Source organism: Balaenoptera musculus, chromosome 18, assembly GCF_009873245.2.
Source record: "Balaenoptera musculus isolate JJ_BM4_2016_0621 chromosome 18, mBalMus1.pri.v3, whole genome shotgun sequence".
Classification (NCBI taxonomy): Eukaryota; Metazoa; Chordata; class Mammalia; order Artiodactyla; family Balaenopteridae; genus Balaenoptera; species Balaenoptera musculus.
This window is the reverse complement of record NC_045802.1, coordinates 51,052,740-51,068,309: the sequence shown is the minus strand read 5'-3', so window position 1 is coordinate 51,068,309 and position 15,570 is coordinate 51,052,740. Positions and strand designations below refer to the sequence as shown.

At 36.0% G+C, this 15,570-nt stretch overlaps 1 protein-coding gene across 12 annotated transcripts in view; it reads right to left on the bottom strand.

Annotated features, from left to right (window-relative positions):
* SCEL (sciellin) overlaps window positions 1–15,570 on the bottom strand; it is a 133,457-nt gene that overhangs the window by 27,166 nt on the left and 90,721 nt on the right. For 5 of the 12 annotated variants that reach the window (XM_036831212.1, XM_036831208.1, XM_036831214.1 and 2 more), the window contains 5 exons: window positions 14,603–14,662; window positions 12,026–12,076; window positions 11,015–11,077; window positions 7,309–7,368; window positions 7,103–7,162 (listed from right to left, as the gene is read on the bottom strand). In XM_036831212.1, coding sequence (XP_036687107.1) covers window positions 7,103–7,162; window positions 7,309–7,368; window positions 11,015–11,077; window positions 12,026–12,076; window positions 14,603–14,662 — 294 coding nt within the window. The remainder of the gene's footprint in view (window positions 1–7,102; window positions 7,163–7,308; window positions 7,369–11,014; window positions 11,078–12,025; window positions 12,077–14,602; window positions 14,663–15,570) is intronic. The other 7 variants (XM_036831210.1, XM_036831206.1, XM_036831213.1 and 4 more) reach the window with 4 other exon arrangements.

The following is a 15,570-nucleotide window of genomic DNA, read 5'->3' as shown; positions in this document are numbered from 1 at the left end:
TCCCAGATCGCATCTTTCAAATCTAGAAATAGAGACAGCAGGCTTTGCATTCACCTAACCTGTGACGGTCCTTCCCTATTACTAGAGTCACCTTCTTGACCTCAGGGGTTACCATACTATCTTAATAGCCTGAGCATTAAATGATCCTCCGCTTAACATTTTAAAATACAATAGTACTTTACTAAATACTTGGGGATAATGGGATAAAAATTAAGTGGATTATCATGATCTTCCATAATTCAGTTTCCCAGGAATGCCAAACAGGGACGGTTGGCAATGGCAAACAGTGAGAGATCACCAGGAAATGTGAATTTTGGGGAATTAGAATTCTGTCCCAGGAAGTGATTCTCCCTCCAAAGCTAACCTTGGATGAACTGAGTGACATTTTTTAAGGAAGCTGGTGTTTTTCATTATGACTTGAGAGTAAAATCACATTACCATGGCTAACATGGCCTTGCATGCAGTAGCTACTCCAAAAATACTCGTGGCATTAAATTAATTTAAATTCTCTTTTTTCTCCTTCTCTGGTGGAAATCTATGCTACTTTACCCAGCTCTGGGAAAAGACCTGAAAGGGACCCCAAGGGAAAGATATTAGACCCTGAGCCTTTATGGCAGTCAGCTTTGGCCACATCTAGGTACAGAGTGTGCATAATAACCTCTTAGAAACAGTTCAGAAGAGGCGGTGATGGACATTTCATCTCCATTTGTGTCAATCACCTAGAACCTGCCTTATTTCACCCCTGAATTGCACATATTTCTTTCCTTTTTTTCACACAGCTCCCAACCAGGGCTTTGTTTCCTTATTTTGGGACATTTCCTTAGGGGTTGAATTTTGCCCTCCCACCAAATCTATATGTCGAAGTCCTAGTGCCAGAAAAAATCGAGTTCAAATGAGGTCATTAGGGTGGGCCGTAATCCAATATGATTGGTATCTTTATAAGTAGAGGAAATTTAGGCTCAGATACACACACAGATGGATAACAATGTGAAGACAGAGGGTAAAGACAGCCCTCTACCAGCCAAGGAGAAAGGCCTGGAATAGATCCTTCCCTCTGGACCTTCAGAGGGAGCCAACCCTACTGACATACTGATCTTGGATTTCTAGCTTCCAGACGGTGAGAAAATTAATTTCTCTTTTAAGCCACCCAGGCTGTGGTTCTTGTTATGGCAGCCCTAGCAACCAAATACACATTTGCTTCTGCCCTCATGACATGATTATGTTTAGTTTCTCAGCCTGATGCTGGATGCCCTCACCTGCTCTGGCACTTTCCACTCCTGGCTGCTGCAGATACTGCATCTTTGATCTGCCTATACCACCCGACCCCTCACCCCCAGGACCCAAGTCTTTTGGACCCTAGCTATTGTGAGGGAGAGTGGAAATGGATTTAGATCTAAGCAAGGAGGAGAAACCAGAATCCTGCAAATCCAACCACTGTAGGTAGATAACTCAAAATTGGAACGTATGCTTGCCTTCAAAGAAGCACACTCCCAAAGGGATATAATTGTGAATCATTGAGTAAACCATGTTATTAGGGGTTTCATAGAATTTTTGCTGTTTTTATTAAACAGTGCCACATATCAAGTTTGGTAGAGTGGATTATAAGATTTTATTCTGAATATTTTATACTAATATTTAAAGCAAAATTAAAAGTTCCAGATCATGAAAAGTACAAAATGTGGATTTGCTCTGGTTGTTCACCTTGATTGATGTCATCAGCTAGATTTGGAGATCCAATAAAAGAAGTTCAGATTGCCCATAAACTTCCCAAGTTGAAAAATGTAAAAATAAATTTTCATTCTTTAATTAAGACTACATCTATCTTATCGTGTCTTTTACACTGTGGTAGAAGATGAAGAGCTGTGAGTCAAAGTGTGAAAAATAGATTTTTATAGAAGCACAGCCAAATGCTGCAGGGTCAAACAAAGGCTTGATTCCAAACCTTTTCTGTGGCAGTTCAATGGAAGACCTTATAATTTTGTGATTTTATGAACAGTTGGAATTAACTTCAAGAAAAACCACCAATTCTCTGTGGATACAGAGAGAAATGCTAAAAAGAAATTTTGTTAACCATAGCAACTGAAAATGCTTTTCTTTACATAGACTACAGAAGGTTTGGGAGAAGATATGCATTATCTGCTATGTAGAGTCATAGCACACATTTTGAATATGAGCATTTATCTATGTTATAATCATGTAATTTATTTTCTACTGCCCCATTAAGGAATATAATACTCCCTTGCGAGCAGATTAAAGAAAAAAAATAGAGATTCTGGGGACCAAGGCTTATTATGTCTCTTATAACACAACTTTTCCTAGGATATGCTCTACATGAGAGAAAGTAATCAGCTCACTCCCAACTGCTCTTCCTCTCTTATGAAGGTGTGGGAGGTATTTATCAAATGCTGCAATATGTTTCTCTCTCTCCAGCTCACTTACATTGTTTTTGCAGAGTATCAAACACATTTGCAAAATTAAAAACCTCCATATAGAAAATTTACTATGGTACTTCTTTTATGCCAAGAACTAAAACTAAGGCTTTAAGCTTTAGTTCAAAGGAATATTTATCTCTCTGAAGGGAGTGTAGAATACAGTGAGATAACTGCTATAATTCTTCAACTCTATTGAATTTGCAAAATGGTCCCAGCTTTACATATTTTTATAATTTGTTTCAATGAGGGAGTCTTAAAGATTTTATATTAAAGAAATTAACAGGTCCATAGAGAAAATGATCAATTTAGGTATTTTAAATATAAGATGTGACCAAGAATTTCAGTGGCTCTAATTCACCATGGTTCATTGAGATTACATTTCAAAATGGAGTCATTGGCTTGAGCAAGGAGACCAGTCATAGGATATCAGATCCCTCCAGTCTAGTTTCACTCATGGGGCTCAGAGTGTTAGAGTTATAAGGCAATGGGCTTTGTCTAGTTGGATGATCACAGGTCTTGATTAGTTTTGAAATTTAGCTTGTAACTCAGAGAATATTTATTAAGCACCTAATACATGTCAAGCATCGTGCCATGAATTGTAGATAAAGACACGAACAAGACAGATCCAATCTTTGCCCTTAAAAAATCCAATAGTTGACGAGAGATTATTAAATAATAATTCCAAGAGACAAATATCATAGGACAGAAGAACAGAGAGCTTGAGAACATCCAGAAGGACCTGATGCAGAAGTGATGGGTCAGGTTGGGCTTCCCAGAGCCTGAGTAAAAGACACCTAAGCTGACACCTAAAGGATAAGTAGCAGTTATCCATGCAGCAGCAATGACAGAGGAGCGAGGCGTGTTCATGTCAGGGGGTGTGTGGGTGGGCTTTGCTTGTGGGTGGAGCATAGGGAATGGGGTTGGGGAGGCCTGTGGAGGCAACATCATGGCGAGCTTTGGAAACCAGGTTAAGGGGTACACTGTTGTCCAGTGGCAATGGGAAGCCACTGGAGGATTTCATCAGAGGAAGGACAGGATCAGATTTGTGTTTTAAGAAGATCACTCTACAGTGTGGCAGACAGATTGAAGGGCAGAAGGTACCAGAGACAGCAGAGGGACCAGTGAGGAGATTTAACAGTAAGCTGGGCTATAGTAGCAGTTGGGATGATGAAATGTCTCGGTTCCTGAGATAACTAGGAGAAGCACCCAGAGTGACCTACTGATTATGGAGAATTAAGCAATGGAAAGAGTCAAGGTTACCTCCCACCTCCAGCTTTCTGTCTTGAGCAGAAGTATGAGAAATATGCAATAGGAAGATAGGAAGGAAACCTCCTCTTATTGGGATATTAACAAGGTATGTCTTAGCAAATAGGAAGCCCTTATAAAGATGGACGTATAATACCACAAATAGTTCAGAATATTTTTTCTGCTTCAGATGAAGGTTGCCTTTTCTAACTGTAAAGACCTGTATCACTAGATGTTTTTCAGTCTTCATGTGGGAGCAGCAGTTTATAGGCTACCGATAATTAAATATGCCACTTTAATGTTGGTTCATGAAAATGTGAAACTGTCATTGCTAAAATTCACAGTTTCTCCCTGAATAAATGAAAATTCTGTACACATTTGCATTTGTTCATGTTGTTGTCTTCCTAGAAAGAGCTCAGGGACACCTGCTTACATTCTGATCCATGACTGAAATTTATTCCACCCCTAAATGTGAATTAAATATACAGCTGCTGGAAATGTCAGCAAAGTCACATAAAAGGAACTCTGATTCACTGCTGTTATACTATTAAATAATCAGTGCTCCTGTCACATTGAATTGGATGTAAAAGTGCCTTGTGGCTGTTATTCCTACTGGGAGTCATGTTAAAATGCCCCCTCTCTTTACCCATTAAAATCAAGTGGGCCACATAAATACATTGCCCATACAGGTGACTGAACATATTGAATGAAGTCACTTTTTTCAAATAGGCAGCTTAGTCTTTCCTGTTTTTTCTGCAGTAATTCTTGAATATCCTGGCTGATTATCATCAAATCTGGTGTAACTACTAAAGAATAGTCAGACATCACTTAGGTTAGATTTGTGGATCAAGCTGCCATCTGATATAGAGAACAAACTAGTGGTTACCAGTGGGGAGAGGCAAGGGGGAGAGGGGCAATATAGGGGTAGGTAATTGAGAGGTACAAACCATTAGGTATAAAATAAGCTACAAGGATATATTCTATGATATGGAGAATATGGCAAATAGTTTGTAATAACTATAAGTGGAGTATAACCTTTAAAATTGTGAATCACTATATCATATACCTGTAATTTATATCATATTATACATCAACTATACCTCAATAAAAAGTTTAAAAATAAATCCTTAAAAAAGGCTGCCATCTGAAAACAACATGATGGTCAATATTTTTAAATTTCTTTTTTATAGTAATCCTATCTGTATAAGGAAAATGTCCTCTTCTTATAGATACTTTGTTAGGAGTTGCTGAACTACAAATTACTTTTTATGAAATTAGCCTCTTCTAATAAACAAAAGGCAAAACTCTTATGAGAAATTTACCATTATCTGTCAACATAGTGCATTTGCAGAAGGAGGAAGGGAAGGAGGCAAAAGTAAGAAGAAGGGGAAAGGGAGGGAGGGAGAGGAGGAAGGAGGGAACAGGAGCGGGGCAGAGAAAGAGAGAGAGAGAGAGAGGGCGCTACAATTTATGGAAACAGCCACTAAGGGAGAAGTTGGCTACAGTAGCCACTGTTAGTTATTCCATACGTGCTTGTTAAACCTAACCACTTCCAACATGGGTTGGGAACCTCCTAAAACTGTTACTAATAAAAATAAAAATCTGCCCCTACCAGTACCACTCTGAAGAAATGGTTCTACTTATCAAAGATATTTCCATACGCTTACCAGTGGCAGGGTCAGCACCAAAAGTCCGCTATTATTTCAGTTATTAGAAAATCTCTATAAGACAAACCTTCCTCTCCTCTCTGTCATTTCCATAATAATTTTCTAGAAAAAAAGTGTATCTAATTGTAGTCCTTTAACTGCAGGGGTGGGAGGGGAATTAGAAAGGAAGGGACCATAGGGAGAATAAAGGACAGAAAGAAGGGGTAAATCTGAGCTTATTTTGCTCCCGATCTTTTGTTCTTCTTCCAGTAGTGACATCAGGAGGATTTGGGTTTAGATCCAGGATGTGTTTTCTTTCTTGAGAAGTTTATTTTATATCTTTGAGCTATAGTTTCCTCTTCTGTAAAATAGCATGCATGAATATATTTCTCATGGGGTTGGTGGTTGTGAGGATTAAATGTATATAAATTGCCAGGCACACCAGAGGTGTTCAATAAATACTGCTGTCTAATTAGCAATTGCTCTTCAATTGCCTTGGTACCTTCCTACCTCAGACACCCCAACACCTTGTGATAAAAACACACAAACAGAAAAGGCAAATTAAAACACAAGGATTGACATATATATACACTCCCAGGTGTAAAATAGATAGCTAGTGGGAGCATGCTATAAAGCACAGGAAGCTCAGCTCAGTGTTCTGTGACAACCTAGACGGGTGGGATGGGGGGGGGAGGGGTGGGAGGGAGGTCCAAGAGGGAGGGGATATAGGTATACATATAGCTGACTCACTTCATTGTACAGCAGAAACTAACACGACATTGTAAAGCAATTATACTCCAAAAAAAAAAAAAGAACCACTAATGTAGAAAACAAAAAGACATAAGATTTAGGCCGATGAGCACATCACACTATCCTCTTTCTCCCCGTGGCTTCAAAGCACTTTCCATATGTTAATTTGCTTTCTTCATCCCAGAATATTGAGACTTTAATTCCCAGCTATATATTTATTATGGCAAAATTTCAGGTCAGCAGAACAATCTGGGCTTCTCATACAACGCACTCTGGTGCATTATCAATAAGCTCTTTTGGTGAAAGATATGACATAAAGATAGTGAATTATAAGATATTTACAAAACTCAAAATGGAAGTTCAAGGTTAAAATCTGCTGGAATATTTTGTGAGCCCACATGAGCTGTGGATCTGTAATTCTGAAGACTGAATATCATTTCCAATGCTCCAATGCTCTGTAGGCATCTGTGTAAACCACCGGTTTGGTCCAGCTTCTCCAAAATATGTTTTCCTCTTATTTAATTTCACTCATTTTTCATATCAGTCCTGATACTCTATTTCCTATAGGCAACAAACCCTAAGTTGTCTTCGTGAAAATAAGAAGTACAAAACTGAGTCCAAAAGAGTGCAATTGATTCCAGAAGAGTGCAGCATGTTCTCGGCTGACAGGAAACACATGGGTTATAAATGTGTGCACATTTGAACACTCAAGAAAAACGAAAGTCTTCTTTTAAAAAAAGAGAAGAAAGAAAGCAAGAAAGCGAGCAAGAAAGGAAATTCCTAACCTAGAACCTTGGGAACATGTCAAGATAGTTAGGCAAAGTCATTTACCGCTTAGTATTTCTGAGAGGTGAAGGTTTCACTTTAATAAGATTGTCCAAAGCTTGGCTTTTCGAAAGAGAAAAAAATAAACTCCGATTAGTGATAGGTTGTTTTGCTTGTGCTAGGTCTATAAAGCAATATAATAAATCTACTCCACTCAGGGGCAACAGACATGAGAACGTGAAATGACTGTTTTTATTTGATTACCTTTGATTGCTTCTGATTACTTCAGGATTCACTTTGATGAGGTTATTGAGATCCCGGTTTCTTTAAAAAGAAAAATAAAAAGGGAGCAGGTTAATTATAAATAAATTCTTTTGGTAAGATCATTAAGGTTATAAATGTGCTTGAAATAATTGTAAAACAAAATATTCTTCCTACCCAAAGCACAAAAATTAATACAGTTCTATTACCTTTGGTTGTTGGAGAGAGTTTCAGGATTCACTTTGATGAGTTTATCAAGATCTTGATTTCTTCAAATGGAAAAAAAAATTAAAGCAGCTTGTGTTAGAGATAATACAGGTTTAAGTTGGCTGGAATTGGAAGAAGGGATTAGCTATTTTATCATTTAGTATAAGACATATTGGTTTGGCATAGAACCTCCTTGAAATAAATTTCCAAACCAATCCAGGGAGGACTAATTATGTTGGATCAGGAGAAGAATTACTCTGACTTCACATGCTTATTGTCAGAGCCCATCTACAAGGGCACGCTAACTCAGAGTTCACAGCAAACATCTCATGATTGACCACTTTTACTCTGGAATGTTTTAACAGTATGAAGATACAAACTGATTCTAAGGTCCTTGATATTTTAAAAATCATATTCACCAGCTAAAGATACCATTTTTTTAAAAAAATAAGAAACTCCTAAACTAGGATTATACTTAACATAAGTCTTGGCAAAGAGAGTTCCAGTAATCCATCAAAATTGTGACTTTTCTTTCCTCTACCATGACTTACAAAGCTGAAATCATGGTAAATTAGGGACATACTCTGATAACTGTCCACTTCCTAGATGAAACCCTATCAGTTTCTTTCCTCAGTCGGAGAACAGTATTTCCTCCCACCTGGTTTGCTATCACTCATTGCCTCTGTATAATACTTTGCTTCTAAGGTCTGGAAAGTAGTGATTTTTCAACGTGCTCCTCTAAACCGCTTTATAATATTTATTCAAAGAAGAGCCCACAATAGCAAGAAATCTTGGGATTGATAACACCTGCTTTCAGTAAATTTTGGCAGCTACCTGCCTGTACCTCCTTCCCCCCAAAAGTCCTTTTCCCTTATATAAAAATTAAGTATGGCTTACTCTTCAAAAAGACTGATGCAAGGTTAGGAACTGAAGGAGAGCCACTTAGAGGTTAGTCATCAAAAAGTCTGAGAAAAAGGTCTGCATTTCCTTCCCCAACCCCTAAGCCTTTCCATAGAATTTGCTTCCCAGCTCATGGCTTCACTGAGTTTGATCTCTTCATCCTTGTTCTCAGATCTCCATGGTAGACAGAAAGCCCCTAAATGAATGTTTACTGTTTTGAATTATCTTCAATAGCATATTCTCAATTAAAGATAATCAACTGGTATCTACAAACACTATCAAAGAAATGATAAACACATGAGAACTATCCAAAATAAAATTTTTTTGTATAAATTGATTACAAAAACCTGTTATAAAGTTAAATTGTGCCTGAAAGACGATCTTTAAAATGAGGATAATTTCATACATTAAAAGAATAAAAAGTACAAAAAATAAAACTTTGTAGAGGAAATAATATGTCAAAGGCCACAACCTTTTAATACATAAAATCAATCACAATATTTTAGTGTAACTACATATAATATTCACCAATCAGCATAATTAAGAGTAAGCTGCATAAAAAATACAAACACAAACATGAGAACTCCCGTTTTTACTGTTCTGCTCGGTACAGAAAACTTGGTTCATTCCAAATCTTAGAACTGTGCTATTCAAACTACTACATCATAGAGCTCATTAAAAAATACAGTTTACATCACAGCCCAATACTTTCTGTTTTCAGTCAGACAGACACACACACACACACACACACACATAATAAAACATAAATTTCACAAAATAAAACACCCATTACGTAAGAACTCTCATGTTTTCTACTCTATTTCACTCTAGTTAACTGGGAAAAAGTGCTGACTGCCACTCACTAAATTAATTACAAGACCATTTAATGGGATGTGACCCACAATTTGAGAAACACTAGCTTAGAAAACATATATATAAACGCGTGCTATGTTGTACCACTTCTCTTAAAAAGACGACACCTTGAGTCAATAAAGCAAGGATCTCAGTAATAGTCCTGAATTGCCTTGACTGATAGCATCATGCAACTTAATGAATTGGAAACTTATAGGCACTTTTTTCAGACCCTGGATCCTACAAACACAGGAATCTTATATCTAAATTTTATCCAGGAAAAATGTAACATTTTTCCTACTCAAGTTACTGCTTTCATTTATTTTGCTTTAAGGATATAGGGATACATTGAAATATTTAGCTATTATTATTTTCATGTAGTTCAAAAGTTGTAAAGTGTTTTGCGGTCATTGGCATAAATTTGTGCCATTGTCACTTCAAAGACTGTGAAGTAATATTTCAAGTGACCCTGTGAAGGTAGTAGAGAACATCTTCAGGCTGTCCCATGGCAAGAGTAAAAGTCCTAGCTTTATAGTTTCCACTATTTCCTGAGGTACTGAATCAACTTTCACCTATTTTAAGATCAAAGTCTCCATGCTGTGATTTAAAGACCAGGGGTTGGGCTGGGAGTTGGAAGAACTCACAGAAGATTATGAAACTTTTGCCCTGAATACTTCAGTATTCTCATTTGTAAAATGAGGAGATTGGATTTGTTCATCTCTAAGCCTCTGCCCATCTCTAACATCTTCTACTCCTAGGAATCTATGAATGTGAATTTTACTGCCTGTCGTGTTTATTAAATTAGTTATTTCATGTCTCCTTTTCTTTTTAAATGCAACTCACTGACAATACATTCCATATTCAGCAAGCAGTACATAAGCGTCCCAAAATGTAATATGTTAAATTGACAACCTATTATTGTCTTGGAGTCCCATCTCTTTGCCCCCAGCACATAATTAGCTTTAATCTATGATAATTGCTTGCTGTTAATAAGATTGAGTATGTCTACTGAATTCTCTTTTTGGCACCCACGGCCTATAATTATACCTAATGTGCACCTAATGATACCTAGTTGTAAGCTTCAAACCCAGTAGGTGCTCAGTAATTACTCACCACCTAACAGATCACAGAACTACTATTCGTCTTCTACTAGTTTTCTCTGTGACACTGGTCACATCACTTAACCTTTCTGAGTCTTAATTTCCTCTTCTGTAAATAGAATAGGTTTGACTGGAACAGTGGTTTGCAAGTGTTCATAGTAACAGGGCTATGAGTTTTCTGAGGTTCCTTCCTTCCATCTCCAAAATTTTGCAATTTTTGTACGTACCAGCTAAACTCAAAAAAGTGAAATCATAAAAACATTCTTAAATATATATATAAATATATACGTACATATATATAATAGTAGTGTATAATGATATAAAAATCTTCATATACCCAGAGACAAAAAGTGAATTTCATTTTCATCATTATAGATACTACTTAAAGAATTATCAAATTTTAGATCCATTATTTTGCTGCGAGCAGCAAACCATCTAAGAAATAATGAACCTCATAAAATTTCCACCGACCACCAGAAAACACCCTCTGAAAACGAGGTGAATGGTATTGCTTATAACTAATGAGGTGTCCAGCTCTTTTCAAAAAATTAACTATCATTAATAAATTTAACCAAATCCAGAGACAAAGGTATTAACATCAATACTACAAAACATAAACAGGGCATAGACTAGCTATGTTTCTACCCCAATCACTCCCTTCAATTGTTTTACTTGAGCTGCCTTTCTTTTTATTAGCAAATAGATATCTAAGTTTTCAGGGACATATAAAAATTGTGATGACTTTTCAAGATTTATATTCAGTTTGCCCATAGAATGATTACAAGTCATTTATATTCAAATTGTACTTAGTTAAGGAGAAACAAAGCAAAGTAAATAAATCACATCCTTCTCTTACCCGGCTGTGTTTTTGACAGCTTTGGGGCTTACGTTAATAAGTTCATCAAGATCTTGTTCACTGCTAAAACAAAATAACATAAAAGGTCAAATTCAGTTGGAAATCAGAAACAATGGCTAGCATTGTTTCTTCTGATGCTTGTGAAACATTCCATGGGATCCTAGACAAAAAGTGATAAATTTACCGAGTTTCTACTTTATATATATTAGTTATATTAGTTATCTTTTTTAAATCCTCAAAACAACTGAGTTAAATATTACCATTCTCTCTTTATAAATAAATTGAGTTTCATAGAAATTAAGACCCTCTTTGGGCCAGATACCTAAGAAATGACTGAGGGTGAACGAGGATTGAAACCATAGCTGGACCCCAAACCACATGCTCCCTTCTGCTAACATCCTTCCTCTCTCTATTCACAATAATTCCTTACATCTGCACAATGCTTTTCACCAACATTATCATCACAATAATCTTGAGAGGTAGCTTGGAGTTACTCTGTCACGCTTTTCTTAACTTTTGCTCCAGTGAATGATGGGTCTTAACTTTTCAAGAAGACAGGAGTATAATCAAAATCATGTAGAAATATTCTAATCAAGTATTAGAATGTTATGTCACCAATTTTCTGAAGAGTCATTTAAAAATTAATCCTTGGGTTTGTGAAAGAGGAGAAAGCCAATATTCTTTGGTTTATTCAGTTTTATGAACTTATAATTGATTTACTATAAACTTGCAGTAATAACCTACTTATGCTACTTATGCTATCCAATGAATTTCTCAAATAGTCATTAGACAGAATTAGCTTCAATATTACAATTTGAACAATATTATAATGTAATAAATTGAAGCAACACAATAAAAGAAAAAATCTATCTACCATCATTATACATCAACAAATCAATTTGTTCTCATTTTTTTCATGTCCCCTTTCAAATGTCCTTAGCCAAATAATCTTATTCTGGGGCATAAATTGAAGACTTGTTCAGGAGTCTTCAATAATCTTAATAAGCTTACCTTTTATTTGCTGAGGGAGTCACTTTGATAAGATTGTTCAGATCTTGGTTCCTAAAAAATGTTGTAAATTTCAATAAGGGGGTAAAATCAAGTCAAATCAATTACAATTTGTACATTTTTTTTCAATATTAATATTGAATCAAGTGATTGTTGTTAATTCAAAACTTCATCTTACTTGAGTTCTTTTTTAGCCCTCTGTAAAAGCAGGTGGCTACTATCAATTCATTTCTTACACAACTACATATATATGAAAATTTAATTTAGTTTTATTCTTATTTCTTTTAAGACAACTTCAAATTTAAATTGCTCTTAAACTTCTTGTTTTCCAAGAATATTTTTGAAGCTTGTAATGAATAAGAGAAAAATTTAAATTGTTCATCATTTGCACGTGTTCCTTGCTTCCCTCCCCTCAAAACAAAACAAAACAAAAACCTGGGATTTTTTTAAAAAGAGGCTATTTCCTGATTCTAAAGTATGGAGGTAATATACATAATATGAATATGTAACATTCAGGCTACTCCAAGATATTAATCAGTTCAGAATCATGCTTCATGCAATGCTAAGTCAGAACAAGGAAAACTTCAGATTATATAACTTGCTTTTATTCTAAACAAATAGGCAATAATAGCTCTAAAGAGACATTTCTGTTATCACACTGGGCCTTCATACCAACTCTAACATCAGAAGGCCTGAACAAGATGCCTAATTTGCTATACCTTATTATTGGACAATTTGTTATACACCCTGAAAAGAAAAAAGACTGGAAAGGCTTATATCACTGAACTAATCTTTAGGATTAACCTATAAACTAATTTTATCATGTACATATCCTTCCATGTAAATTATTGCATTCTATTATATTGAACTATATGAAATTGTCCTCCTGTGGATCAAAAATTATTGAATGTCAACAATTTCATAAAATTCAACCTAACAGATAATTTCTTTGGTATCTTCTTTGAACTAAGCAATGAGTGGTGCAATGGGGATCCAACAATGAAGAAAAACAGTAACAGTAATAATAATACCAATAGATAATATCTAATAAGCACTTGAGGAATAAGTGCTTCATAAGCTTGCTCGCATCTAATTTTTCTGGTAATTCATGAAGAAGGTAATTCTTACAATCCCCACTTTACAGATAAAGAAGCTGAGGCTTAAAGGAGGTTAAATGATTTGTCCAAGATTATACAGCTAATAAGTATTCTCCAAACTCAAAAATTTCACTACCAAGTAGAAGAGATGGACACATGACCAAATGCAATACATGGCAGAGGGTGGGTACTGAAACGAGGCTCACACACTGCACGGGAAAGGTCATATTATTAAGGCCATCTTCACTTTACAAACTAAGTCATCTTGGAAGAGGGACAAGGGATAGCTGTCTTTCATTGACTCTTTTATCTGTAACATGAAGTATTACATGGTCTCTGGATTCAGTACCTGACCCTCAGACAGTGGCAATGCGTTATGCTCTTATTTAGTGAACAAAATCTAAGGACAATTTAGCACTAAATAATCAGATAAAAGAATGATAAAATCTTTGGTCTAACCATAAAGTGAATAAAACAAGATATGCAAGGGAGGCTTTGTTTCGGAAGCTGTTCCAAGTACATTCAGAGTTGATCCTCTTCACTCACCCACATGAAATACTGTTTAGTCCAGGAGTCAGCAAACTATGGTCCTCAAGCTAAATTCAGCCTGTAGTCTTGTTATATAAGTAAAGTTTTATTGGAACACAGCCATGCCCATTCCTTTACGATGTATTATCAATGGTTGCTAGTTGACTAGTTAAAATAGAGACTGTTTCGGTCCCCCAAACCTGAAATATTTACTACCTAGCCCTTTAAGCAAAAGTTTCTGACTCCTGATCTAGTCTAATAAACTTTATATGATATCTACCTACTGTAAAAATAGAATTCCTATACACCAAGTAAGATAGAGTATCTATCAGAAAGAAAATATATACCTTGGTATCTTTTATATTTAACTCGCATTCAAACTAGCATAACAATATATATTTATAGATTCGTGGTTTTTTTACATCTCTTTGTTTACTCAACACGATGTACCTTAAAGAAAATTCTCTCTATAAAAGACAAATGTCATCCTTTGTATTCTTTATTATTTCAATAAACTAAGTATAATTTAAAAAAATAACCTCCCAACTTTATGAATTGTTTGAGTGTAAACATAAGAGAAGAGGGAAAAAATGATGAAGGATAAAGGAAGGAGAATTTTCTTCACATGAAGACCTTCTCTTAGGCTGCTTATGTCTAAGAAATTGTTTGGGGAAGATATTTCATCCCAGGAGGAAACTCGATTCATTTTGAGGAAATCCCAAGCATGGAACACAAATCCCACACTGATAAGAGATTATTCCCATATTTTAAGGAATTCCTCCACAAATATCCACAACCAGGGAGCCCTGAATAAGGACTTGAAGACTAGGTTTCTGACATAGAGGTATTGATTTTGGGTCCCATTATTGGCTGTCTCTGTGATGGGACAATGAGTTTTATCATATTTTCGAGGTTGAATAGAAGAAAATGGAGAAATAAGTTCCATAAACCTCACCCTTGGTTAGTTCTGTTTGTTTCTGGAGCCACTTCGATGAGATTGTCAAGACTTTGGCCCCTTTAAAACATGGAAGAAATGATCAGAGAAATGGTCATCTTACATCAAGTGGTTGCAAATATTTATTAAAATGGAGAAACATTTTTATTATAGAAATATTTTACTATAAAATATTTATTAAAACAGAGATCATCTCAAGGGGTTGGAGTTTTTCAGTGTTGACTCTGAAAATATATATTTGGACCTAACTATAACTGCATAGAAATAATAAACAATAATTAATGGTTTCAGAAAATTCATGATGTGCCAGGCACTGTTCTACGTGATTTACGTGATTTATATGATTTAATCCTCACATCAGTCCAATGAAATAGTGTTAAAAAGTTAATAGACAGAAACTTCAATGAAATAGAGTTAGGAGACCAGAAGGGGGAGTTCTTGTGCCCTGTGATAATAGCGGACCCCAAGAGGAAGAAGAATGACTCCTCTTCTTTCCTGGCAGGGACTCAGCCAACGAAAAGCCTTGAACTCTTTGTTTACTGTAGCCCTCCCAACCTCCTTTTCTCCTTCTATAAAAGTGTTCCTCCCTTCCCCTTCAGGGACTTGCATATGGCTCCCCACGGTTGCAGACCCCAAACTGCAATTCTCTGGTGATCCTGAGTAAATCCACCTTGGCTGGAGAAATATCTGGCAGTCTATTTGTTTCAGGTCAACAACAGTAAGTATTATCATCCTGATTTCACAAAGGGAAAAGCTAAGACACACAAAGATTAAGTTTTTGCCACATGGCTAGTAGTGGCAAGGCTGGAATCTAAAGCTATGTAATCTAACTCCAGGGTGCGTGCACATTCTATAACATCAACCATCTTACTGGAACTTAATAACTGAATTGACATTGGAAGTGATCAGGGAGCATCTGGTCCAATTTCCTCACTGTGAGGATGAAAAAACTGAAGTCCAAACAGGGA